The sequence below is a fragment of the Crinia signifera genome, chromosome 8 (assembly GCF_055691185.1).
Source record: "Crinia signifera chromosome 8, ASM5569118v1, whole genome shotgun sequence".
Taxonomy (NCBI): Eukaryota; Metazoa; Chordata; class Amphibia; order Anura; family Myobatrachidae; genus Crinia; species Crinia signifera.
Genome location: NC_139224.1, coordinates 122604485 through 122631042, shown reverse-complemented (window position 1 = coordinate 122631042; position 26558 = coordinate 122604485). Strand labels below are relative to the sequence as shown.

The following is a 26558-nucleotide window of genomic DNA, read 5'->3' as shown; positions in this document are numbered from 1 at the left end:
ACTCCTGACCAACAGCCATCATAGCAGCTACACGGCAGCAATCTTCCACTGAAAAGGCTCTGAATTCACTTGGGGGGGGGGGGGGGGGGGGGGGGGGGGGGGGGGACGAGTAGAGAAGTGGAATAGCAATCAATTTGCTACTAATCGCTTTGGTCAACTTATCCAATTTCCAACCATCAACCATTCAGCTCCTACCTCATTTTTCAAACCCAGCCTGTGATATGGCAGGTAGGAGTTGATTGGCTGGTGGCTTATCACTCTCCATTGTATCACTTTTTAGGCTTAGTACATCCCTTCCTATGCCTGTGAACTGCAGATGCATTGTGTAATGTTCCCTCTAAGCCTATTTTGCAGCCCTGCCCTTTTTGTGTGGTGCCCTTACACTGCCTCCCACTGCGCTGAAATGCCACTGAGAACTTTCAGTGTGTGCCATCATTTGTAATGGGCAATATGGTGTGTGGTAAGAGGCATTACAGTGTGTGCCATAATGTGTCATTGTCATTATGACAGAATATGTAATGGGCATAGCGGAGTATGACAACGTTTAATGGGCGGAATCCTAGTGCAGTGTGCAATTTTTTATATATGTTTTTGTGGTACTTCTGTAGTTTCACAGCGCCAGCATGGCGCCGTGCTACTTCCGGGTTCTACGCTCGCCATACTGGCGCCGTGAAACTACAGAAGTACCGTTTTTGTTTTTTATTTCTCATGTAACTTTCTAATATAAAAAGTGCCCTGTCTGGTGGTCAGCACCCTACCCTAACAGAAATCCTAGAGTGAACACTAATATCAGATACACATAGATCTGTCTCTATGAACTGTTTTGTTATCTCATGTACTTCCCAGTAGTGAGAATAACAGATTAATCGCATTCCACAGACAAGAAGACAAGTAACAGCCCTGCACATATGTCTGAGCCACAGGATTACCAATAAGCTCTTCTCCTCTGAAATAATGATGGGAATAAAGAGAAAATTCATATTTAGAATTATCTGTTGGTTAAAAGTTTAGGTACTTGTTTCCTAGCACGGCCACAATCGCGGGCATCGCGGGTCATTTCTAATGGTATGCGATGCGACCGACGCGATGCCCGCGATTTGCCATTGAAAAGGATTAAAAAGGTCAAAATCGCGTCGGTCGCATCGCATGCGGCCAAAAAAAGCATGCGATGCTACCGACGCGATGCCGCGATTTTACATAGGGAACAATGTAAAATGCCTCAATTGACCCAATTAAACATAGGGAACAATGTTAAATGGCCCACAGACCCCAAAAACCCCACCTGAAGTGTGAAATGGCCCCCCCAAAAATTGTTAACGCCACCCCACGATCAACGTGCACCCGAAGTGTGGCGGTACGCGGCCTCCGACCTTTTCATACCCTTACTATCCACGTCGGCGTGGAGTTGAGAATAGAGCGAGCTTCGGGCTCGGGCTTCGGGCTCGGTGGCTCGCTGCGCTCGCCACACTTTCTATTCTTAACTCCACGCCGACGTGGATAGTGGGGGTATGAAAAGGTCGGATGACACGTACCGCCGCCCCTCGCGGGCTCACTACGCTTCGGGTTCACGTTGATCGTGGGGTGGCGTTAACAATTTTTTGGGGGCCCATTTCACACTTCAGGGGGGATTTTTGGGGTCTGTGGGTCATTTAACATTGTTCCCTATGTTTCATTGGGTCAATTGAGGCATTTTACATGGTTCCCTATGTAAAATCGCGGGCATCGCGTCGGTCGCATCGCATGTGATTTTTTTGCCGCATGCGATGCGACCGACGCGATTTTTTTACCTGCGATGCCCGAGATCCAAATCGTTGTGGCCGTGCTAGGAAACAAGTACCAAAGTTTATCATGCTTAATCTCCATAGTCAAATATATATATATATACATACATACATACATACACACACACACACACACGACCTAGATATGGGTACACGGTTCACGAACGGTGGTTTGGTGGCTCAGACACAAAATAAGCAGTAGCACGCTAAAGATGCCTTATCATAAGTGGCCTGCTCTATTCTATAATACGCAGGCGGTTTGGCACCTATTCTCTTTCTCATTTCCCTGTATAGTAATACAGATATACAAGGGGCATATTCAATTTTCTTAAGAATAACACAAAACTAAAATTCTTCTGTTTTTATTGGTTAACAATCTGTAAAAATACATCACGTACGATGGATTATCAATAGCATATTTGCGTTTGGAAACAACTGAAAAATTTTGCATACCTTCCAACATTGAAGGTCATCATCTTGGGACAGGTGGCGCAGCGACGATGTAGGGCTTATTTACCTCCCCTAGAGGCCATGGCATGCCAAGGTCTTTTTAGGCTAGGCCACAGGTTCTCAAAGTCGGTCCTCAGGACAGTGCATGTTTTGTAGGTCTCACAGAATCAAGTGAAATAATAAGTTCCACCTGTGGATCTTTTAAAATGCGTCAGCCAGTAATGAGTGCACCTGTCGGGTGACCTGGAAAATGGGAACTGTGTGGAGTTCTGAGGACCGAGTTTGAGAAGCACTGGGCTAAGCTGTACGGGATACGGTTATTAGATTCACTCAATTAAAGTCGACATACATTGGGTCGAACACTGAAGGTCGACAGGGCTTAGGTTGACAATGGGAAGGTGATAATCAAAATTAGTTTCTCACGTCTTTTAATTTTAAATGGACATGTGCCAACGCAGAATTTCATGCCCTACCATCCACTAGGGCGTGGTGGGAGAATATAATAGTGTGCCAAGTGCAGCAAAGCATGGGATGCGGTACACTTAGATGGTGTCCATGTCGAAAATATATATTTTCAAAAAAGACTGGCTGGCCGCTGATTGGCTGAGAGAATTATTTCAGCCAATCAGATGGGAGGCCAGTCTTTTGAAAATATTTTTTTTTAAATTCAGTGCCCGGCACACGCTGATACCAGGTACCAGCTGTCTGGACCTCACCGCTACCACCTGCCGGCCCCCCGCCACTGCACATAGGTGTGTGCCAGCGATGCTCCACCGCTGACACACACCTAGGATCGGACCCGACAAATTGTGAGTGCTAAAAAGCAATTTATTGCATGTAAAAATAGCACATCAAGTGAGGCTCCCAGGAAGCTGCTGGGGGAGCTCAAAGGCAAATTGGTCCGACTTGTCCTTAGAACACGTCAGACTAGTGTATTGTACCATTGAAATCAGAACAGTTTTGAGGTATGGCCACATTGTATTACCAATGTTCATCCCTGTAAAAGTGTAGATCTAGCACAGTGATCGTATTTTGAAACTGTGAGGAAAAAACAGTGTTTTGCGGCTTAGGGCAGTATTCAATGAGAAAAGTTCTCCGTGTTTTGTGGAGAATTTGTGCTTTTTTCGCCTTGGACGGGGCATTTTGCTCTCCAAAAGCGAGCAACCCTATTCAATGTGAAATGTTCTCCGGGCAGTATTCAATGTGAAATTTTCTCCGTGCATGGCGAGAGATTTTTTCTCTCGCCATGCACTCTCCGTGTTCCGGAGCCTCCTGCTCCCCCTATTCAACGTGTTAAAGACTCGCCGCCACTCGCGGCGAGTCTTAACCCCTGCAGCGGACGAGCGTCCGCGGCAGGGAGCTGTCAGGGAGCCGGGGGACGTAGCAGCCAAGAGAGATTAAAGTCTCTCTTGGCTGCTGCAGGGGATATGGGGAGGGGAGCAGGGCTCCCCTGGACCCAGGCAGCACAGGCTGCCCCCCCTATAGCCAGCGGGGGACCCAGTATTCACTGTACCCGAACGTGCATCGGGTGCAGTGAATATATGAATAGCTAATGAGCGGCTCGAGCGCTCCGGCCCCCTGCTGGCTGCACTGTGTAAAAAAAAAAAAAAAAAAAAAATGTAAAAAAATATTTTTTTTTTAAATTAAATATATATTCATGTGCTATAGGCACATGAATAAAAATTCTATAGGCACATGAATAAAAATAACATGGCCCTTCACAGAAAAAAAAACCTGATTTTTTGACACCAAAATTAAAAAAAACACCCTTTTAGTTTAAAAGTTCACATTCCTGCTCTCCATCAAAAGATGGAGAATTTCTACACGGAGAGAGACGGCGAGAATCACTTAGAAAGACGGAGAATATTTCACATTGAATAGGGTGGCTCGCCTTTGGAGAAAAAAAACCTCTCTCCACCGCGTGAAAAGCACAAACTCTCCAGAAATCACAGCGAATTTTTCTCATTGAATACTGCCCTCCGTCTTTCTAAGTGATTTTCGCCGTCTCTCTCCGTGTAGAAATTCTCCATCTTTTGATGGAGAGCTGGAATGTGAACTTTTAATCTAAAAGGGTTTTGTATTTAATTTTGGTGTAAAAAAATCAGGAATTTTTTTCTGTGAAGTGGCATGTGATTTTTATTCATGTGCTTATAGCACATGAATATATATTTAATTTAAAAAAAATATTTTTTTTAAATTTTTTTTTTCTTTTTTTTTACACAGTGCAGCCAGCAGGGGGCCGGAGCGCTCGAGCCGCTCATTAGATATTCATATATTCACTGCACCCGTATGCACGTTCGGGTGCAGTGAATACTGGGTCCCCCGCTGGCTATGGGGGGGGGGGGGGGCAGCCTGTGCTGCCTGGGTCCCAGGGGGGCCCCCTACCCTCACATATGTTCTGTGGCATCCAGGGAGACTTTAATCTCCCTGGATGCCACGTCCCACGGCTCCCTGTCAGCTCCCTGCCGCGGACGCTCGTCCGCTGCAGGGGTTAAGACTCGCCGCGAGTGGCGGCGAGTCTTAAAAACGTTGAATAGTGGGAGCAGGAGTGGCAGCGAGCCCTCCGGAACACGGAGAGTGCATGGAGAGCAAAATAAAACGCTCTCCATGCACGGAGAACTCCGTCATTGAATACTGCCCTTAGTTGCCACCTTTTGGATAAAATAAACAGGTGCATCACCATGGCAACAACAATTTAAATTCAGTGTCATACTATAGCTAAAGTGGGGTCTCAAAAGACTGCTAAGCCCAAAATGTACATTGAACTGTAAATCTGAGCAATGAAGCTAAAAATCTGAGTGCATGAGGACATTTAGTTAAGAATAAAGACACTCAGTACTTGACATAAATAATCCTGCTCAGCAATACACTGCTTGTCATATATTAATGTCACAGAGAGGTTTATATGCTCTTTAATGCGCAATGGCTGACATGATGGAGTGAAAAGGCGAATCCTGCTGGCATGACTGATATGGTGACAAAGCACATATTTATTGTACTGTAAAAGTAACACTTATCCTGCGCTGTAGGACGGCAGCCTTATAACTTATTGGTCTAATATATTTCTCCTGCCCTCCAGCTTTAGAGAGTCGTATATATTGAGGTCAATTGGAGCACATCTTTCCTGGCTCATAGATTTTACTGTCTGGCTCCTGGATTACATGGTGTACAATACAGCAAAGATCAGAATTGCATGTGCAGTGTAGCGGACCATTACCGCGCAGAGCCCACAATCTTGTGATTGCAGCACAAGCATATTTAATAATCTTGGTACAATGTAGAGCCCTATTCTGCACACCACAGCACAAAACCCATAATGTAGAGCTATGCCCTACTGACAATACAATTGGAGTGCTACAGCAGACGCTGCAACAGAATTGACTAACTTTTGACGCAACCCTACTGAGGCTTTATGCAAATGCCGCAACCAAAGGGCGTCTTATCGAGATGCAGTGCAAATCTGACAATGTGTGTACAAAGACACAATATAAGCACACCATCAGACACAATGGGGGGTATTCAATCTTGGGTTACGGCTGTCGAGCTGGCCCGACAGCCATGACCCTGTCCCGTTCTCGGTCTGCTCAACCGAGAATTTGCAGGCGGGATTCAATGTCCCGTCTGCAGCGGGACGAGAAGGGGGCGTGGCTGCGAGCTGCGGCTGGGAAGAGGCGAGCTGCAGCCGGGAGCTCGTCACTTCCCGGCAGAAGAAGCCCGACTGCTTGTGAAGTCAGGCTCATTCTGCCGAGATCCCCTGTTCAATGCTGTCAGGGAAGACAGCATTGAATAGGGCCCCACAGCCATCTCTCGACCCCCAATATCCGAATGTCTATGTCCACAGTTTGAATGGAACTGCATCTTTAAAGAAATCGCTGACACCGACACACCCACCACTGTTAGCTCCTCCCCCCAAATCACCACTCAGAAACGCCTATTGAAACTGTATGGAACTTCAAGCTTTTTTGTACATCGCCTTCCGGCAGTAACCATGTCTTTCTTGCTTCTTGGATGCATACGCAGAGGGAAACCCTTGGGTATTTGTGCCCAAGTCTGAATCAGTCCCTCAGTGCAGTAAGACTGTCTGGGTGAAAGCAGAAGATAATATGGAAACCAAAAGTAGAACTAATTACTAGCGGATAGTTACAGTACTGTTAGGCCGCCATTTGAGAGATCATGTTTGATCCATATTTAACATAATATTAACATTAGCAGCCACAATTACTGTATGCACGTACACAGGGGTGCTAATAAAATGAATCATCTCTCATTACATCAATTTAAATGGTCTCCCTTCCTCACTCTCTACTCTTGGCCTTGCCACTTACTTCACACCCAAAATTAACTCCATATGTCAGGACATCACAATCCTGACCACCTCCTTACTACCCCCTTACTACAGCCCCCTCCACATCCCTCTTACCAATTCTGACATCTTTCTCCTTTGTTTCTGGTTAGGATGTCATGGCTCTCATCTGTTTACCAACCACATTTTCATTATCTATTGATGGCACTGTTATCTCCTTTAGGGTGTGGTATGCAGTCCCGACCATAGGGTTTCCAATGGTGGTTTTTTTACATCGGAATCCTGGCTTTTGGTAGTCCTACAGAGGATCGAATGCATCAGAGCCCATTGCGGGTTCCCTGCACTTACCAGGCTGCAGGCTTGGTGGCCCGCTGCGCTTGCCACCTGTTCTATTCTCTCTCTGTGGGGGTTGTGGACCCCTACAAGGGAAAATAGCCCCTGGCAGTCGGGATTCTGACTGTCGGCATTTAGCAGTCAAGATTCCGATGATGGAGAAACAACCGCCGGAATCCCGAATGTCGGCACCCCCCCCCCCTTTAGCCCCCAAGTCCTGGACGCCTCCCTCTCTTTCAAACCACACATTCAGCACCTCTCACAAACCTGCCATTGTCATCTAAAAATATTTCCAGGATCAGACCGACTCACCCTGGATACTACCAAGACCTTTATACCCTCTCTGTTCATCTCCAGACTTGACTACTGTAATCTGCTACTATCTGGCATCCCTGACAAATACCTCTCACCACTCCAATGTATCCTAAGGGCTGCAGCCCAGCTCATCATACAATTCAAGCTTCTTACACTCACTTACAAAGCCCTCACCCACTCCTCTCCCATTTACATCTCTGACCTCATCTCCCTTTACACTCCTGCCCGCTTGGCTACTGTACACCGCCTCCTCTGCTTACTACCTCCCACTCCTGCCTCCAAATTCATATTATGCTCCCTTTCTCTGGAATTCTCTACCTCTCTCCCTCAGACTCTCCACAAAACAAACAGCGCCTCAGAGTTGGATAGCATGCCAAAAATAGGGACATGGTGCCCCTCTTTTCTGGGAGTGGTAAGGCCAGGTTCTGTCTTCAGACTTCCTGGTCCCACCAGGGTGGACAGCCCGGTCATCCTAAATAACCTAAGGATTACTCAGATGGCCGATGTTCATGCAGATAATCCGATGCTGCATCTTCAAACCCATCAGCAGATCACACAAGCATTCAGAAGGCATTTATTTACTCAAGCCACCTCCTTCTGCAAATGCTCATACAGGAGAGGTTTCCACAGACATAGCTGCTGTACCACCTGGGGAAATCTCTGAATAAGGTCCTAAGTCCCTGGTGTCTCTATTCCACTGAGGTGGTCTTTGATAAAACAAATCAAGCAAAAACAAAACTCTATGGCTATAAGTACTACATCTGGATTTTGTAAATACAGATTTAGAAAAGCATTACTGAACAGATGTGTGGGCAGCACAGGGGAATGGGGGGGCAGGTTTTAGCCCCTTCGTCCAGTCATCACTTCACGCCTTATAAAGCTGGCCTACACATTGGCAGAAAGGACCCAGGTAAAATTCTGCCAGGAGCAACTTCACATTCTCAATTGAACTTTCCCTATACTTTCTATCTTCTGCTGTCATTGGACACTCTTAAATACTGGATGCACCCACATTAATCTTGTCATACGCTTACCAGGCATGTCCCAACTGTAGCCCTCCAGCTGTGAAACTACACATACCAGCATGCCTTGCCATAGTTTTAGCATTCCCTAATCGCAAAACTGTGGCAAGGCATGATGGGAATTGTAGTTTCACAATAGCTGGAGGGGCATAGTTTGGACATGCGTGGACACTGTGTGTCATCGCCTAGTCGACTGAAGGAGTAACACTGGTGACTGCAGGGAAGGAGATGTACTTTGTTTAAAACAAATTCTGTAAATAGCATCAGATGGTTACATCGGAACACTGACTGCCTGGAACATTGACTGCCTGGCCAGCAGTAAGGTCATCAACAGCCCTGGGTAGCAATATGCTGGGATTTCCATAATCCTATTATGTCTGACCTGGTTTTTCTCATTGTGGATTATGTCCAGCAACACCACCTCTTCTTTCTCTTCCAAACACTTCTGACAAGTCTCTAAGAACACATTGGTGTCTTCTTCTTTGAAATCATCTTCTGAAAGTGTTTGCTAAATAAAATATAAGGAGCCACAGATCAGCATAACAGTGACAGTAGAGACATTCACAATAGACCAACTGACTGCATACATGGTAAATAATATATAATCATGCATAGCTAAGGAAATATCATATACAATGCAAGTAGAAGGAAGAATGTAGCATACTGACAGCAATGTTCAAACATTGCAAACTTTATTCAAACAATGCAAAACTATGAGAAAATGGAAAATAGGACTCTGAGTGGTGTCACAGCTAAAGAAAAAAAGTGGTACATAAATTATTTCCACTTCTAATAATTCATCTTTATTCACATTAATTAAAAGGCTCTCAGAGCAAAAAAAATATACTCAATTACAATGTACACAATTGCTGCAGATAATTAAACCTCCCCATCTCCTGGGGCAATTTAATTCTCCCTGAAGCTGGCAGTCATCGTGGATTTTATTTTCACCTGTTTGAGGCAGGTGAAAAAAAAATACCCAAATATTCTGTCCTAAACAACTTCATTATTGCGGCTGTGAGTACAAAAACATAAATTCACGTAACAAATTCTATGGGGGAAATTTAATTGAATGAGAGATTCAGAAAGTAAGATATTTGGTAAGAAATCTCTAGTTTTTTTAAAGCGGCAATCATTTACACGGCAAAATCAGTTTGATTTTGTCGTGTAAATGATAACTGCTTTTACAAAAAACAGGGGATTTGCTGAGTTATCTCTGGGGATCCCCCAGTGGTCTTGAATGGCTAGGGGTGAGCTATTTCCGCATAGTTATTGAACTACGACAGTCCTGGGCCATATTGATTGTTTATTTGATAATAAGAAACGAAGCGGTCACACCTTTTATTTTTTCATTGTATTTCTTTATTGATGACAATATATTTTTATATTTGTAACATTGAACAATGATGTCAATTCTCAATGTTTATTTTGGCTCTGTCACAATCATATTACTTACAATTCTATTGCAAACTGTGAATCGTGGTGTTTCAATAAAACTATATAAATAAAAATGTAAAAAAAATGGAGATTTTTCACTTTCTGAATCTCTCATCCTATTACATTTTACCCAATGTGTTTTTCCCCCAAAATTATAACTTTTTCTGGCACAAAATAGTGTTTTAATTGAAAAGAGAGAAAAAAAAAAGAATGGGAAAAAAAGAAAGAAAACATTTTCAGGGGTAGTTGAAGTCCCCACTTATACCCCTTTCACACTTCACTTGTTAAACGGTATATTGCCATTTTTTTCCCATTTCTAAACATTTAAGGCTGCAGTGGGAAAGCACCAGAGTTCATTTACCGATTAAAGCTAACTGGTATTTCAACACGTTTAAAAAGTCCTACACGTTTTAGAGTCATTTTTTATGCAGTGAGAATGGCTCTGAAACGGTATTTAGTAAAAACAACAGATTACAGACCTGTGATAGGCTGTCCCCTGCATTCTGCCTTGAAACGTGTTCAGGGGATTAAAAGGGTGAATGGTACTTGAACGGTATTTAAAACGGTAATCTACTACAATGTGAAGGCTCATACCCGTTTTAAATACCGTTTAAAAATACCGGTTCTTTAAATGTTTTAGCAGTGTGAAAGCGGTATAAAACTGTAATTAACTGTTTACATCAGTTGCTCAAACTCCCAGAGATACACTCCCAGGTGTCCTGTTAAACTAAACTCAAAAACATCTTATTAATTCATTAGTAACATTATCTAACAACAAATGTATTGTAAGTGTATAAAGAATTAAAAGGGGACACATACAGTGCATAAAAGTGATATTCAAAATACATTTAGGTGGGTATTCAATCCGCCGTCACGACTGTCTGGCTAGCCCGACAGCTGTGACCCGGTCCCGTTCTCGGCCGGCTCAACATCAGCTCAGCAGGTGGGATTCAATGTCCCTCCTGCCAAGGGCCAAAAAGGGGGTGCGGCCGCGAGATGCAGGCGAAAATCACCGAGCTGAGACCGGGAGCTCGTCAATTCCCGGCCGTTCTCGGCAGAATGTGCCCGACTGCTTGTAAAGTCGAGCATGTTCTGCAGAGATATATACACTATATATATCTGTAAAATGGCAGAAGGTAGTGGCAAGTTAACTTGAGATAAACTACTACTAGATTGTGTATTTAAAAACACAACTTACCAATTTTTGAATTAAGTCTTGAAGATCTGCTACTGCCATTGTAGTAAGAAGAGGTTAGTACCGAGTCCACCAAGGTGATCTGTTTAGTAGCAAGACAAAATAAGGGAGATGGGTAAAATAACTGAAAGACAATGGAGGTTATTCTGGTTGATTCGCAGCACGGCGTGTCTTTTTAAGCCCGCCCACCATTCGCATTGCGAATTTGCCCACACGACTGCAAATGGATGTTTTGCATAAACATATATTCGCAGCCTAGGGGCGAGGACCACATCATTCGATGGTCGGCGACCATCGAATGATGTGGAGCATACACGCAAAACTAAGATACTCTCAGGTGTGTGTCCGGCACTGGCGTCATCAGGGCATTAACATGAGAACGAACAGCATTTTCATGAGAACGCATCCCACGCCCCCCATCTGCACTGTTGGGTGCGAGCGCCTGGCGAACACTCTATTCAACATGGTAGCTCGCACACAGTGCATGTGCAGAAATGCACATGTGCACAAGAAAAACATTGCACTCCCGTGTGAATTTGCATGGGAGCGTATCAACCAAAATAAGGTCCATTATAGAACCACTGACCACACTCAGCAAAGGGGGCAATTTGATAGGCTGCTTATACAGTACCAAGTTCTACAGCCAATAGTTTTGGGGTGGGGGGGTTACGGGCAGCAGGGTCCGTCCGACTGACATTTCAGGCTGACTTATCTGCAAGTAGGCGAAAAATCATTTGATGGTCGGCAATCATCGAATAATTTTTCACCCGTACGGCTGAATGCGAATGGATATGTAAGCGTACACATCTATTTGAAAGTCGCAGCGGAAATTCGTGGGTGGTCGTTCGCTCGCTGGACTGCATTTACTTGCTCACTAAGCAGCGAATGTATGCTGATTAGCGAGCCAACGTGAATCAGGCCCAATGTAACAACCAACCAGCACATAGCTGTCATTTTTCAAATCCAGCCTGTAACATGGCATTTAAGAGCAGATTGGCTGCTACATTATCTCTCTCCATGGCTTAGTAAATAGTCCTCATAGCTATAAATGGCAGAACCACATCATACAAATGTTTTTTGGTCAATAAAATGTAGCCTTTAGAGCAGGGGTGGGGAACCTCAGGCCCGGGGGCCGTATGCGGCCCCTGTAGCCGGTCTGAGTGGCCCTTCCACCCACCTGGTGGCTTTCCCGGGAGTCAAGTACAGGGGAATTCTCGCGAGAGTTCAGTAGCTCTTGCGAGAATTCCTCTTAATCAACAGGAGCCGTAGACTGTCAGTCCTATTCAGCGGCAGCCGCCGGAGCGTGGGGCGGCTGCAGCAGGAAATTTGTAAGATAAATTTTTACATATGGCCCAGAAGGATCTTTTTCCCCCATACAAACGGCCCTTGCCACAAATAAGGTTCCCCACCCCTGCTTTAGAGCAAAGGCTATCGGGGATATTCAATCTCCGTCGAGCATCTCCCGTGGGGGAGATGCTCGACGGGCCCTATTCAATGCTGTCTTCCCCGACAGCATTGAACAGGGTTTTCTTCCAGAACGAGCCCGACATCTCTAGCTGTCGGGCTCGTTCTGCCGAGAACAGCCGGGAAGTGACGAGATGCCGGCTGCAGCTCGTCACTTCCCGGCCGCAACTCGCGGCCACGCCCCCTTCTCGCCCCGCTGCAGGCGGGACATTGAATCCCGCCTGCGTGTTCTCGGTCGAGCTGACTGAGAACGGGACTGGGTCACGGCAGGCGAGCAAGCTCGCCTGCCGTGACCTGCAGATTGAATATCCCCCTATATCTCAAAAATCCCTTTTTAATTTGGACCATTATGCAATAGATATCACCTGTACTTGTGTATCAGTGCCCAGTTCCCTATAGACAGTAATCTTGCGAGCAGGGTCATCCTAAAGTTTTCACTGTCTGTAACTATCCAGTTTGTTTTATCACCGTTTCCAATTGTAAAGTGCAACAGAATTTTCTGCGCTATATAAGAAACTTATGCTGATTTCCCAATGCCAAACCTGCTCTAACCTGTTTTTTTCAAACGTTTCTTTAACCGGGTCAGAGCAAATTTAATCCCATTCACATTGCATGTTGCAAAGGGTATATTACTGGCTAATTACCATTTTAGTACCTTTCACATTGAACCCATTGTGAAAGGTACACGTAAATTAACCAGTAATATACCATTCAGTAGGCAGCACCTAGTAACACTCCCTCCCTCCCCTGGTACCTGGCAGCAGGCGTGCACGGGTCACACGGGCTCATTACATATGCGCGCGTGAATGAGCCGCTCATTCGCCTGCGCGCGCGAATGAGCCGCTCCTTCGCCTGCGCGCGCGTGAATGAGCCGCTCCTTCGCCTGCGCGCGCGTGAATGAGCTGCTCCTTCGCCTGCCCGCGCGCGAATGAGCCGCCCTTTCGGCTGCGCGCGAGCCGCTCCTTCGCCTGCGCGAGCTGCTCCTTCGCCTGCGCGCTCGCGAATGAGCCGCTCATTCGCCTGCGCGCTCGCGAATGAGCCGCTCATTCGCCTGCGCGCTCGCGAATGAGCCGCTCATTCGCCTGCGCGCTCGCGAATGAGCCGCTCATTCGCCTGCGCGCTCGCGAATGAGCCGCTCATTCGCCTGCGCGCTCGCGAATGAGCCGCTCATTCGCCTGCGCGCTCGCGAATGAGCCGCTCATTCGCCTGCTCACGCGAATGAGCCGATCATTCGCCTGCTCACGCGAATGAGCCGCTCATTCGCCTGCGTGCGCGTGAATGAGCCGCTCATTCGCCTGCGTGCGCGTGAATGAGCTGCTCATTCACATACGTGCGCGTGAATGAGCCGCTCATTACATATGTGCATATGTAATGAGCGTCCCGTTATTTCCCATTTGCAGCAGGGACCCTGCCGATGAAATCACACTCTCCTAATGGACCTGCTTCCCAGTGTGGGATACCCTTTAAGACCCTTTTCCACTGCCCAAAAAATGGGTCTTACCGCAAAGTCTGATGGGAGGAGGAGCTGTGGCTGAGGAAGCACAGCAGCCCTTCTGAAGGGATGGTGGGCATTTTTGATAATGCCTGCCACTGCCTCACTGTCTTCGCTTCCCATACTGGAACAATGCTGCTGCCTCAGATATATGTGCAGCATGACCTTATGCATTCAAAATGCCCTAGGCTTTTGCCTACTTTGCCTTGGGCTGGCTCTGAGTCCAATTTTACAGGGATTGTGGTCTTAACACATGTATCTTAATTGAGCATTTTTTGTCACTCTGACAAACGTATTGATGTTATGCCTGGTAAACTGAAATAGATTTAAGGGTACTTCCTCATCTTTGCGGCCACAGCTTACGCCAGTTACGTTAGCCACTTTCAGAATAGCATCACTGTTCGCTCGCCACGCTTCGCTCGCCACTACTTTACGAAGGGGCCCATTTATCTAGCAATATTTGCGGCTAAATTAACCGCAAATATTAAGTTTCACCTAAATGTATTAAAGGGGACCGCAGCAGGAATCTCCGATCCCTGCTGCGATCCCCCCCTGCCGCATCCCCCATAGGTTTCTATGGGGGATGCGAAGCTGCCCGATGTATCAACATCGGGCAGCCCGGCATCGCACTCCTGGGCTATCGCCATTCTGATATGGTGATAGCCCATTGTAGCCTATGGCAGTGCGGTCAGCGGGGTCGCGGGGGGGTCAGCGCGTAACCGCGCATGCGCAGACCCCCCAGCTTCCGGCCTTGGGTATCACAGGGACGGGCTCCTTTCGGAGTCCCTGCGTCCCCATAATGATACATACCGGCGGTATTAAAAGCAAACGCAATGCGATGCCCGGCGATGTCACCACGCCGGCATCGCACATTAATGATAAATGCGCCCCTAAAGGTAATAGATGGTGGCGTGGACACAGGAGGGTGGTGTGGACCCAGGGTGGTGCGGGTTACGCTACGTAAATTCCGTAGCGCAAACTGTGGCCGCAAAGATAAGGAAGTACTGATTTAAGTTTACCACGTGCTTTACATGTTACGATGACATGATTATGAGTAAAGATCACAGAAACGATTTTAAAATTAAATACAACAGCCACAAATAAAAGCAGATTAGAGCATAGTGTTTACCTTTGATATGTAGCACAGCAGAGAATGACAGGTCTCCCTCTCATGCAACAGCACCTTGGTTCCATTCCTATCACACTGTATAACATAAACCACTAATCTACCTAATTCAGATGTCTATGAGAAATCTTATACATACCATACAACAGCTTAATCCGTGATCGTTAGTTCACCCTCATGCCATGTACATACAAGGGAGGGGCGTTGAGCTCAACTACGAGGCTTGGAACGCAGAAGTAGCTTATCCAGGGCTTGGGACGCAGAAGTAGTCGATCCAGGGCTTGGAACGCAGAAATAAGCTTTGCACGCAGAACTAGCCCATCAGACGCTTGAAACGCAGAACTAGCCTATCCTAAACTTGTAACGGAAAGCTAACCTATCCGAAGCTTGGAACTCAGAACGAGATTAGCATAACTCGAGTTGACACTACAGCTTGAGGTTTAGCTAACCAAGCAGCCTATCCGAGGCTTGGAACGCAGAAATCTTTGATTTGTCCGAGGCCTGAAACGCAGAGATGGACTTTCACGCTCATACCCCGGAACTCATAATGAATTCAACTTTCAAGACTTTGTGTGGCAGAGCAGCCATGGCGGAGAGGAAGAACGTGGGTAAATCACGAAAGTCTTCCAGAAAGAGCCCAGGTAAGCCATGGTACATAAACAGTCGCCTGTGTATAGTGAGCACGCCGGCTGCATATAGAATTGTGTTCTGCTTTACAATTGTGGTACTGTCACGTTTGCCAGCTTTCATTAATACTCCCTGGGGTTGTCTTTGTCATTTATGGTTTCTATAATAGCATTTACCATGGTTTAATTCCTCTAAAAAAATTCTTGAGAATGAGACAATTCCCCTTTTTTAAGTTTTGGGAATTGCTGCTACTTGTGTACATTGGCCCTTATTCTGATTGAGTCGGATGACTCAGAGTGCGGCCGGCCGGCCGATGGTTGGTGTTTGCGCATGTGCAGAAGCGTATCTGCGATGTGTGAATGCCTCAGACGTACGAACACGGCGTGAGGTCCGTGCAGAAAATGATCGTACAAAACCATCTGAGCAGGGGGTGGATAGGGGCATGAAGGGCTGTTTGGGCTCATTAGGATATTCGTATGCCCCGTCTTTCATGGGCGTTCCCATGAAAACACTGGGTGTACATATGGTAATCCGGCTGTGATGCACGTGAAGTCTGGATACTGTAATTGGGGATGTCCCCAACCTGCAGCATATCATACCAGTTGTGCGTTGCCATCTTGGTCTTCTGTGAAACGTTCATGTTTGAGCAGAGCAAGTCTAATTAACGTGTCCATTTTCTTGAAGATTTTTTTAATGTTCTCCATAGTGTTCATTCTAGCACTCTGCCTCTTTCAAAATCTGCTCAGTTCCTCTTACCTGCCTGGGGTGTTTCTCTTCTAGCACAGGGCTGGTCTGCATATCAGCGATGAAATACAGACCACACTGTGCTAAAAGTAGCACAACAGAGAGCGACACCCCAGGCAGAGAGGAGAAACTGTTCAGGTTTTGAAAGATGCTGAGTGCTAGAATGGGCACTATTACAGTATACACTGAGTGGCCAAAATATTATGACCACTTGACACTTATACGCAGATCGGCTATAACTTCACGTTGTTGCCGCTAGAGGGCAAGAGAGCTATACAATGGGAATGCAGGACAAGTGAAGCATCAATGGCACTGTGTTGCTTGTGAAGAAATGGGCAAAAAATGTGACTGAGTTTGACCCAGGGATGATTGTAGGTGCTCGAACCGTCGGAACAAGTATCAGCAAAAATGGCTGCACTTGTAAAGTGTTCGAGAGCAGCAGTTATTAATGTTTACAAAGAGAAGACTACCAAGCTGAAAACCTGGTCTCAACGTCAGGCTTGTGGTCGTCGCAGGCTACTGAATGCTCAATCTGAAAGGAGACTTGCCAGTTGTCCAGTCCAACAGAAGAGCAACAGTACGTCAAATTGCGGGGAATCTTAATCTAGGAGCAACTGTGAAGGTCTCTGGACAAACTGTTCACCGCACATTACTCCGTATAGGCCATGGAAGCCGAAGATCTGTGTTTTTTTTTTTTTTTTTGCATTGTATGGGTCCTTTTTGATTCCTGTGGAACAACATTTGAATGGCCCAGGGTATTTAAGTGTTATCATAGATCAAGTACATCCTGTTATGTTAATGGTGTACCCTGCTGGGAATGGATGCAGGACAATGCACCCTGTCATAAAGCTGGCATTGTCCACAGATGGTTTGAAGAGCATGACAGAGCCTTTACCTTGCTTATGTAGGGTACACACCAGGACGACCCGCTCACGATGCACATCGTGAGCGGGTCGTCAGTGTCTCGTCCGACCCGCTCACGGTGACGCGGGGGGGCACGAACCGCTCACGATGTGCACCGTGAGCGGGTCCGATCCGATGGCGACCCGCACCCGGCTATATGGTCGTCATTGAGATCCTACCTGCAGCAGGTAGGATCTCAATAACGACCGACCGGACCGCGCTTCGGTATCGGTCCACACCAGGTCAGAAAAGGGCCCAATCAGCACACAATCTACATCCAATTGATCGGAATTGGATCTAGATTGTGGGGATCGGGCCCTAGTCGTCCTGGTGTGTACCCAGCATTAGTTGGCCTGCACAATCACCAGATCTCAATCCAATTGATAATCTGTGGGATGAGATTGAACGGGCCATCAGGCAGTTGGATCCAGTAACATCAAATCTTAAGGAATTAGAAAGCGCAGTTCATCGGATATGGTCTTAAATTCCTCATACTACCTACCACCATCTCATAGAGTCCATGCCAAGAAGAATCCATGCAGTATTAAGGGCAAAAGGTGGCCCAACATTGTATTGAGGGAGTGGTCATAATAATTTGGCCACTCAGTGTATAGATCAGGCATGTCCAGATGTTGTGAAACTACACATCCCAGCATGCCTTGCCATAGTTTTAGCATTCCCTAATAGCAAAACTATGGCAAGGCATGATGGGACTTGTAGTTTCACAACAGCTGGAGAGCCATAGTTTGGACATGCCTGATGTAGATATTTTCTACATCCCGCTTTTGTTGATCTTCAGAGTGTGGTCAGTGACGTTGGGCTAGATCTATCAAGCTTCCAAAAGTGATCAAATGAAAAGTGATAAACAACCAGCCAATCAGCTCATACCTGCCATGTTACAGGTTGGGTTTGAAAAATGAGAGATAGAAGCTGGGTATCACTTTTTGAAGCTTGATACATCTGGCTCTTTGTTTTTATGCAGGGTAAATATTGGCTGCTTTATTCTTAAGGTCTCCATACACTATGCAATTTGGGCCCAATTTCACTCGATTCCCGTGCGTGTGCGCACATCCGATGGGAGCCGGAGATCATATGTGCAGCCGTAAGCGGCACATCTTTTTAGCACCCGTGATGTATCGCATCTGATGTGGGGGGGATTCCGAGAGCCGGGTGATGGGCAAATAAAAAATAAAAAAACAGAAAAATATAGAAAAGGAGACTTTGCTGAAATAATGGCTTATTTTAATAAAATCATACACCATGAACAATAAAAAAAAAAAACGTACACACCGTATACAATATAGTAAAAATACCTTTTTTATGGCGCTAATTACCGGCCAGTTCTAGTAGCACTCACATGGAAAAATGTCTGAAATAAAACTTTCAAAAATTAGTAATAATATCTGAATGAAGCCACTGAGATTAGTGAAATCGGAATGTAAAAAATTGATGAAGTCTCTAAAGTTATGCAGATGGTTATTGTTAGTAGCTAGAAGATTCCGTTAGTTACATGCATGGAAACAGATAAGGCAGTGGCAGGTATTCAATGCTGTGGGCGAGTGGTGACAGCGAGCAGAGCTTCCTGCTCGCTGTCACCACTCACCCTGACAGTATCCAACGCAGCCCCCTCATACACCAATTCCCCCTCACTCCATTTTTTGAGCTAGGGGGAATTGGCGTATGCGGCTCCTGAACCAGCGAGACTCGCGGCTAAATACAGCGAGTTTTCTGCATTAGCTTCGGGTCTCGCTGCTTTGGGGAATTCTCGCCGTCCTGTGACGGCGAGGATTTCCCCAGAACATTGAATAGAGCGAGCGGCCGGCGCGGGGGTTAAACAGCGGGGATCGCTGGTTTTCTGCAATCCTCGCTGTTTAACCCCCTCGCTGGCCGCTCGCCGCGGCATTGAATACACCCCAGTGAGGAGTTGAATATGCACAGTACTGGCAAATAGAATTTACAGAGTTACCGCTCCTACTGCGATCAGTATTAGTATGATTACTGCTCCACTATTGCAGACTTAATAATGTGTCTAAACAAAGCCATTGATCTTTTCCCCTTGCATAAATGGTTGCCCAGTTGCCCTGGAAAAATCTCATCAATCTGTCTGGAGAAATGATGAGAAGTGAGGGTGCTGACTGGCTCTGTTTTTTGGCATTCGGCATTGCCCATAACTTCTGTTCACTTGGGTAACATAGCTGTGGCGTTTGCTTTACATTGAAAATAATATGATCTGCACCTGATCCCAGAATGGTTTTGTCATCTTTATTTGTCCATGGGTGACATAACTTTCTTGGTACCAGATTGCATCCCAGAGTTCAGTTCTACTTGGTTTAACCTGCTAGAATTACCTTTCAGGTCCAACATCTAGTAGCAGATCCAAATTACAATGAATTTAAACCAGACTGTTTGAATTGCAAAAAACAGAGGAGAGATTCTTTAACCCTTGCAGTCCAAATTCTATCGCATCACTAATCACAGCATCTCCGACTGGGGATATGGTAATTTGGTCAAAAGTATGTTGGTCGACACAAGCATTAGGTCGACAGTCAAAAGGTCGATATGGGGTTTTTCACAGTTTTTTTGAGCCGACATGTGCCGGCAGGCGGTATATCATGCCCTACCATCCACTAGGCTGTGGTGGAGAATAAAATTGTGTTCCGAGCATAGCGAGCGGATGCGGTGCACTTCAAACTGTGTCCATGTAGACTGTGTTGACATTTGGGTCAAAATACAGTGGAAAAACCCCACGTCGACCTTTTGACTGTCGACCTAGACACATGTCGACCTAATGGTGTCAACCTAATGCTTGTCGCCCAACATACTGTAGACCAAGCAATCCCAAACCCTCCAGCTGCCCTTACACACTAACATGGTATTGTTGGTACCATTGCTTTTTTGTTAAGTACAACCATTTTGTGTTTGATCGTTGTTTGGATTACTAAAGACTTGGTAGACGGGTGCATTTGTGTACTGTCTTGGCGCTCAGGACCTGACTTACTGTACACCCAGTTGTACAACTGCCGGCGTTAGTCTGTAAGGGGGGCGCCCAATATAGAGAAAGGCCACACTGCTCGCCTGGTCCCTCCCTCAGCATATCGCTAAAGAGAAAGTGCTTTGCTACACTGTGAAACACTCGCACATGACCGACAGCCGCCTGATTGCGCAGCTGGGAAGCCAGACACTGGCCGGCCATTTATGGTGTGTACACACGTTAGATGTGCCTTAAGATCCTATCCACGATCTGATCAGATAGGATCGTGGAAAGGATCTTAAGGCACATCCGATTTGCATCCTATATCGACTATATAGTGCAGATCTGCACTATATATAGACAAGGCAGCCAAGACTTTCTGGCTTCCGATACGTGAACGCGCATCGGGATCGGATCGGGATCGCAAGGGTTAAAACCCTTGCGATCTGCATCCGATGTTGACTATATCGTCAACATCGGAAAGGAAATCGGACCGTGTGTACACAGCATAAGGATTGCAGCAGCTGTGTGTATCGTCATGCAGCAGCCATGGCCCTCATCTGGAGTAGACAAGATACTCCTGCATTTAATGGGCCGCTTTCAGAAAATAGTCCGACACCGCCTCCGTTGCATCATCTCCATCCCATCTGAAGTGTTTCCGCACTCACACTGGTCTGGTAAATGAAATATTTCTTTACTTTCACATAAAAGCATCACACCAAAACCAGCCTCTTCCCCCGTCAGAGCACTGACTCGCTTCTTCATTCCTGACTATCCCTGTTTACTTAGTGTGCGTCACAGAGTTTCAACGATTTTGCCTACGTCACAAGTGCCGGTATATTCTTTAAGTGTGCGGCATTTCCTCCCCTGTGTGGGCAGGTGCCTCCTGCAACACGCTGATAGAACTGCTCATCAGCGCCGTCTTTGGTGATAATGTCACTAATGTGTCTGTCTATTGATCTATAAATTCATTATTTAGGTACCACTGAAGTCTTATTGCCTCCTCCCTGATAATTCTATTATTTCTTTGTTGTGTTAGGTAATGTGCCAACCAGCGAATTGAACAGCGAGGATGTAGCAGAGAGGTAAAGTTAATACATTTACAGTATGTGCAATTTTATATACACCCTGTGAGTGTAGAATTTCTCAGTATAGTAGCTTTTTTGACACCCCTGCTTAAAAGGCTAAAAGTCCGATAACTCCTGAGGCTTCAGCTGGTGCATCATATGTAATTTTAAAATCTGTATTGGGCGTCTTGAATATCACAAATCTGGGAAGCCATCCTATTTCCCATAAGAGGGAACATTAACTCTAAAAAAATATAATGCCAACATCGCTCACATTTGTTATGTAAATTCAAATAAAAAATGTTGTGTGAAGAAAAAATTATATTTCCTCTATAAGGTAAACATTACAGGTCATTATGATGCCTATAAATCAGTGGTTCTCAACCTCAGTCTTCAACAGTTCACATTTTTCCAGGTCTCCACACAGAATTGCAAGTGAAATAATTGGCTTCACCTGTGAATATTTTAAAATGTCTGTGAGTAATGAGTGCACCTGGGCACCTGCTGAAAGACCTGGAAAACATGAACTGTTGGGGGTACTTTGATATAACTGTTTGCCTGACAATTTTGAGACTGATTTTGACAATTTCACTTAGTGTTTCAAGGGTTAACAAATGTACTGGGCTGGGTTGCTCTGGTGCATATCAGGGGTACAGACCATTTCCATAGCATTCTATTTGTGTCCTGAACCCACAGGAGAGCTGCCTTGGAAAGGGCTATTCGAAGGAAGGTCGAAACGGAGAAGCGGGCTCACCAAATTGTTGAACGTCTCCTTGAAAACAACATCACAGAGGATTTCCTAGTTGACTGCGTAAGTCTCAACAAATTACTGCTGTATGTTTTTCATGGAACTGACAACTGAAATATATTTTTGTACAGTTTGATGAGACAAACGGCGATAACCAGCAACCCATGAAATGCGTTGTGTTCTCCAGATCTTAAAATACACACTATGACACTGGAAATCAATTGTGTTGTCTCTTCAGAAAATGCTACATCTCCATGTTTGTTTCTTTTCTGAGTAAGAAATTGTTCATTTCGATATTTGTGACTGTACCTGTCACTACTCTACATTATGTTTGTATGCGGATGGAGCATGCAAGTTTCTTATTTGTCAGGGCAGGTGGGTTGTTTAGCATCCTGCTAGAAACATGTAAGACAGGCTTTCGGTCCTGAATTTCTCCTCATGTTGGGCCTGGTTCCGGTGCGGTAGTAGTAGTAGTGTGTATGACTCCACGTACTTATGTTTGGTACACTGTGTATGCGCATGACCTGTACTGAAAAGGATGCGGTAAGCCTTCCTACAGCAGTTGATTGACCGTTTCCAGCCATTTGAGGGCAGGGATGGAGGTGAAATAGTCTACTTTTCACAAAACCGAGGCGTGAAGCCTTAATTTTGTTTTAGTGCCAGGGTCTCATTCTTCTGACAGAGATTTCCTGACCTCAGCAATGGAGCTGCAGCAGCTGATCTACATAACCTAAGGGTTACTCAGCAGGCCTAGGGAGTTGCATGTGATTTGACCTTTGTCCTCTGAGTGGGTCACGCATGTATGCAGGAGGCGTGTACTTATATCAGATGCCTCCTGCATTACCATATCTCAGCAAAGTTGCTATTTCCACTATGTTTCTCACAACTGCTCCCCCCCCCCCCCTTGCAGGACAGTTGCGAGGTATGTTACACATGTGATGCATAACTTGCTGAGATCCTTTACTTATTTTTATTGTCTGATGGGGTCCCCATTATTGCCTTCCTCATCAGTAGTTTACAATATAGCGCCATTTATACTATATTTAGCCTTTTGAGACCCAAGTGCATGATTTTGCGTTTTTGGCATTAATCTGCAGTTGCCATACTCTGCTATGATTATATGCCATTTGTTTTACCCCTCCTAGTGTGTACGTTGTTGCATATAGTGAGGAGTATATCTATTTGCTAAGAATTCTTGACTATTTTTTGAGTGTATATTTGTTCTCTGTGGTGGGTCTAAATAATGAGATGTGTTTTGATATAAGCTGCACTATTGCTTGATAGTTGGAAGCATGGGGGAGAGACTCCCTTTCATAATAACATTATATGTGTGTGTGTGTGTGTGTGTGTGTGTGTGTGTGTATATCTCTGTATTAAAAAGTAACAATGTAAATTTATGATTATGTTGTTTCTATCTTCCTGCAGGCGAAGTTCATTTCTCCGTCTCACTATAAAGATACGATAGAGGAAAGATCTATTATCAAGCTATGTGGCTATCCCACATGTAACCACAGACTTGAACATGTAAGTCGTCTTTTCTGCTGCTTACTGGCCATGTATCCTTACAATAACTGGTATAACATAATGGGCATATTTTATAGAAAGTGGGAGTGTAGAACAGGTTGTTTTAGCCTTGAAGCCAGGTACATGCCAGTGCAATGTTGGCACAATTTGCCATATTGGCAAAAAAAATTCCCTTCATCGGGCATTGTGTACCCAAGATCGCATGCTCAAGCAGGTAGCAAGCAATGCCTTCTGGCCTGCCCTGCTGCAAGGCTGTTGGAACACATCACTGGGGGCCTAGTGCTATGCACATGGTATGTTGTACCTACCTCCTGATGTGGCCAAAAGGTATTGGTCCAGTCATCAGGATGTTTACCTATTGCTCAAGCTTTAGCAGCCAATCAGATTCTATGTATAGTTGGAAATCACTATTCAGGAAAAAAAGCAGATGTTCTGCAGAATAAAGGCCCATACACACTAGGCGACTTTGAGCTGAAAGCCACTCAAAACAGCAAGTTGGAGCGGCTTTCAGCTCAAAGCTGCCCAATGTGTATGGCCTGACGAGGAACGGTGAGCGCTGCTGTGCACTCCCGCATCATCGCCGGGGAAGTCGCTCATCTACTAGTATTGCCAGCAGATGAGCGGCTTTGCATAGCGCAAAGTGTTCCGCAGGTTGGGCTTCCCCAACTGATGTAAACAGGTCGGATGACCCGGCGTACCCATATACAATGTAATGTTATTTATATTTAAATTAGATCATCTAAAGATATGATATAACCTCAAATCTTCTTGTTTCCTTAAGGTCACAAAGCAAAAGTATAGAATTTCTACCAAAACAAACAAGGTGTATGACATCACAGAAAGGAAGGCGAGTACCAATCCATGGCCTGTTATCAGAGATTTATTTGCAAAGTACATGATACAATAGTGTATCCCAAAATAAAGCGTGAATGTCAGGGTAGAAAGAAATACACCTAGTCCTAGTTCTTCCCATCAACCTCTAAAGAATAACTTGTGCATGAAAGATAACAAGGGATTGGGGAGAAACCAGGGCTGTGTGTGCCAACTTTCTGAAGTGCAATCCTTGTGTGGGTAGGAGAGCGGTATGTAGTCACTCAGCCTTATCTTCCTATGAGTATGTGGAATCAATTTTTTTAAATCTTGTATGTGGTAGTGTTCATTCTAGCACCCGCTATCTTTGAAAATCCATGCAGTTCCTCTTCCCTGCCTGGGGTGTCGCTGTCTGCTGTAGTGCTTCTAGGACAGTGTGGTCTGTATCAGCACTGATATGCAAACCAGACCTGTGCTAGAAACACCACAGCAGACAGCGACATCGCAGGCAGGGAAGAGGAACTGCATGGGTTTTCAAAGATGGTGGGTGCTAGAATGAACACTGTGGATTCCTTATCAAATATTTTTATCCCTCACAAAAATTGCATCCGTGTCCCCAAGAAAACGCTACGTGCATGCGAGTAAGAATTATTAAGTAAGTGCTGCATGTTATCTATGTATTATAGCCGGCAAAATGGACCTGATTTCAAAAGAAATCGGGTCCATCGTTTTTTATAAGGTTGGAAAATGTACCTTATAAGAAAAGTGGTCAGTTAATCCTGTAAAATATAAGATTTAATCTATGAGCTCATTTTACCCGGAATGGGCAATATTTTCACACTGTTTCCGTGATAAACCATTGTCAATGTACACCTTGACAAGATGGCTATAATTTCAGCTGCTAAGTACCATTTAGATGCAGAAATATGATAACTTTTCAGATTCTGTTGGATTTAAGTTGCATGAGTTTGTACTTCGTGCAATACTTGTCCTGCATTGTTGGATACACTAGACCAGTGGTTCCCAACCTTTTTTCTCTCCCCTAACCCTTGATTAGACTTTTCATTGATAAGTACCCCCTTCTCTCATTTTGAAATATGGACAGCACTTAGCGGAGGAGTAGTATAGAGCAAGGAATCATGCCCTTCTGTGTCTAGACACTGGTTGTGTACTATCTCCAGGATTCCTGCTAACACCGGTAGGATTAATGCCGCTGCTTCCTCCACCTTTGTCAGTGCTGGGCAGATGACTGCTGATGTCTGAGGGCAGCATGGGAAGCTCCCAGTGGATTGCTGGTCAGGTATATGACACAACATGGTTTGTCTCCATGGCAACGGGTCTTCTTCAGCCATCAAAAGACCTTTTCATTGTCCGCCATTACCAATATTATTTTCAAGTACCCCCAACTGGTCTGCAGAGTACCCCAGGTTGGTAACCACTGCACTAGACGCATGGGTCTTCAACCTATGGCCCTCCAGATGTTGTGAAACTACATGTTCCAACATGCATTGCCACATTTTTTCCTATAAGAGCATGCCAAAACTGTCAGGGCATGCTGGGAAATGTAGTTCCACAACATCTGGAGGGCCACAGGTTGAAGACCTGTGCACTAGAGTGAGATTTATTTGGGGACAGAAGGGAGCATCCCCAAGTGGCCTCTTTGTAGGAATTATGATGGCTATTTTGCATGACCCCATGGGTCTGACAGCCATCCGATAGTGTTGCAGGTGATCCGGTTCTGCTCCCATACATTTTGACTGTCTGTAAATACCCTCTTTGTTTTATCACTCTCCTTTGTAAAGCGCAACGGAATATGCTGTGCTATATAAAAACTGTTAATAAATAATAAAATAAATGATGTAGTAGGGAGCAGTAATGCAAGCAGAAGGCATCTTCTTATATGAGACGCCTCCTGCTGCATTGCTGTTATATTGTATGGTTGCTGCATCCCTGTAATCAGCCACAACAGCATCTCCAACCACATCACAGCATGCCCTGTGCTTGTTGTACAGTCACACAGATTTAAATGATAATAAAAAAATACTGCATTGCTAGGTCTAAAGCCCCATACACACGGTGCAGTGCCAGCCTCCGTGCTGAGCAACAGGCTTAGCGATGCTGTGTGCTATTGTTTATAGGCAAAACCCCGCTATCTAGCAGGAAAGATGGTGCAAGTACTGTCTTTCCTTGCGGGCAATAGCAATGTGCATGACCGCACGTCTCCATCACTGCAGGGCATACACAGG

General features: G+C 45.4%; 2 protein-coding genes across 3 annotated transcripts in view; one reads left to right on the top strand and one right to left on the bottom strand.

Moving 5' to 3' along the window:
* Positions 1 to 15330, bottom strand: part of GLMN (glomulin, FKBP associated protein) — a 45113-nt gene extending 29783 nt beyond the window's left edge. The window contains exons 1-3 of one of the 2 annotated variants that reach the window (XM_083157097.1): positions 15058 to 15330; positions 10840 to 10918; positions 8587 to 8712 (exon numbers count right to left, since the gene is read on the bottom strand). In XM_083157097.1, coding sequence (XP_083013223.1) covers positions 8587 to 8712; positions 10840 to 10878 — 165 coding nt within the window. In that variant the 5' untranslated portion in view covers positions 10879 to 10918; positions 15058 to 15330. The other variant, XM_083157098.1, reaches the window with a different exon arrangement.
* RPAP2 (RNA polymerase II associated protein 2) overlaps positions 15231 to 26558 on the top strand; it is a 76598-nt gene continuing 65270 nt past the window's right edge. The window contains exons 1-5 of the mRNA XM_083157096.1: positions 15231 to 15559; positions 21203 to 21248; positions 21927 to 22041; positions 23404 to 23502; positions 24284 to 24349. Of these exons, the coding sequence (XP_083013222.1) occupies positions 15433 to 15559; positions 21203 to 21248; positions 21927 to 22041; positions 23404 to 23502; positions 24284 to 24349 (453 nt within the window). The 5' untranslated portion in view covers positions 15231 to 15432. The remainder of the gene's footprint in view (positions 15560 to 21202; positions 21249 to 21926; positions 22042 to 23403; positions 23503 to 24283; positions 24350 to 26558) is intronic.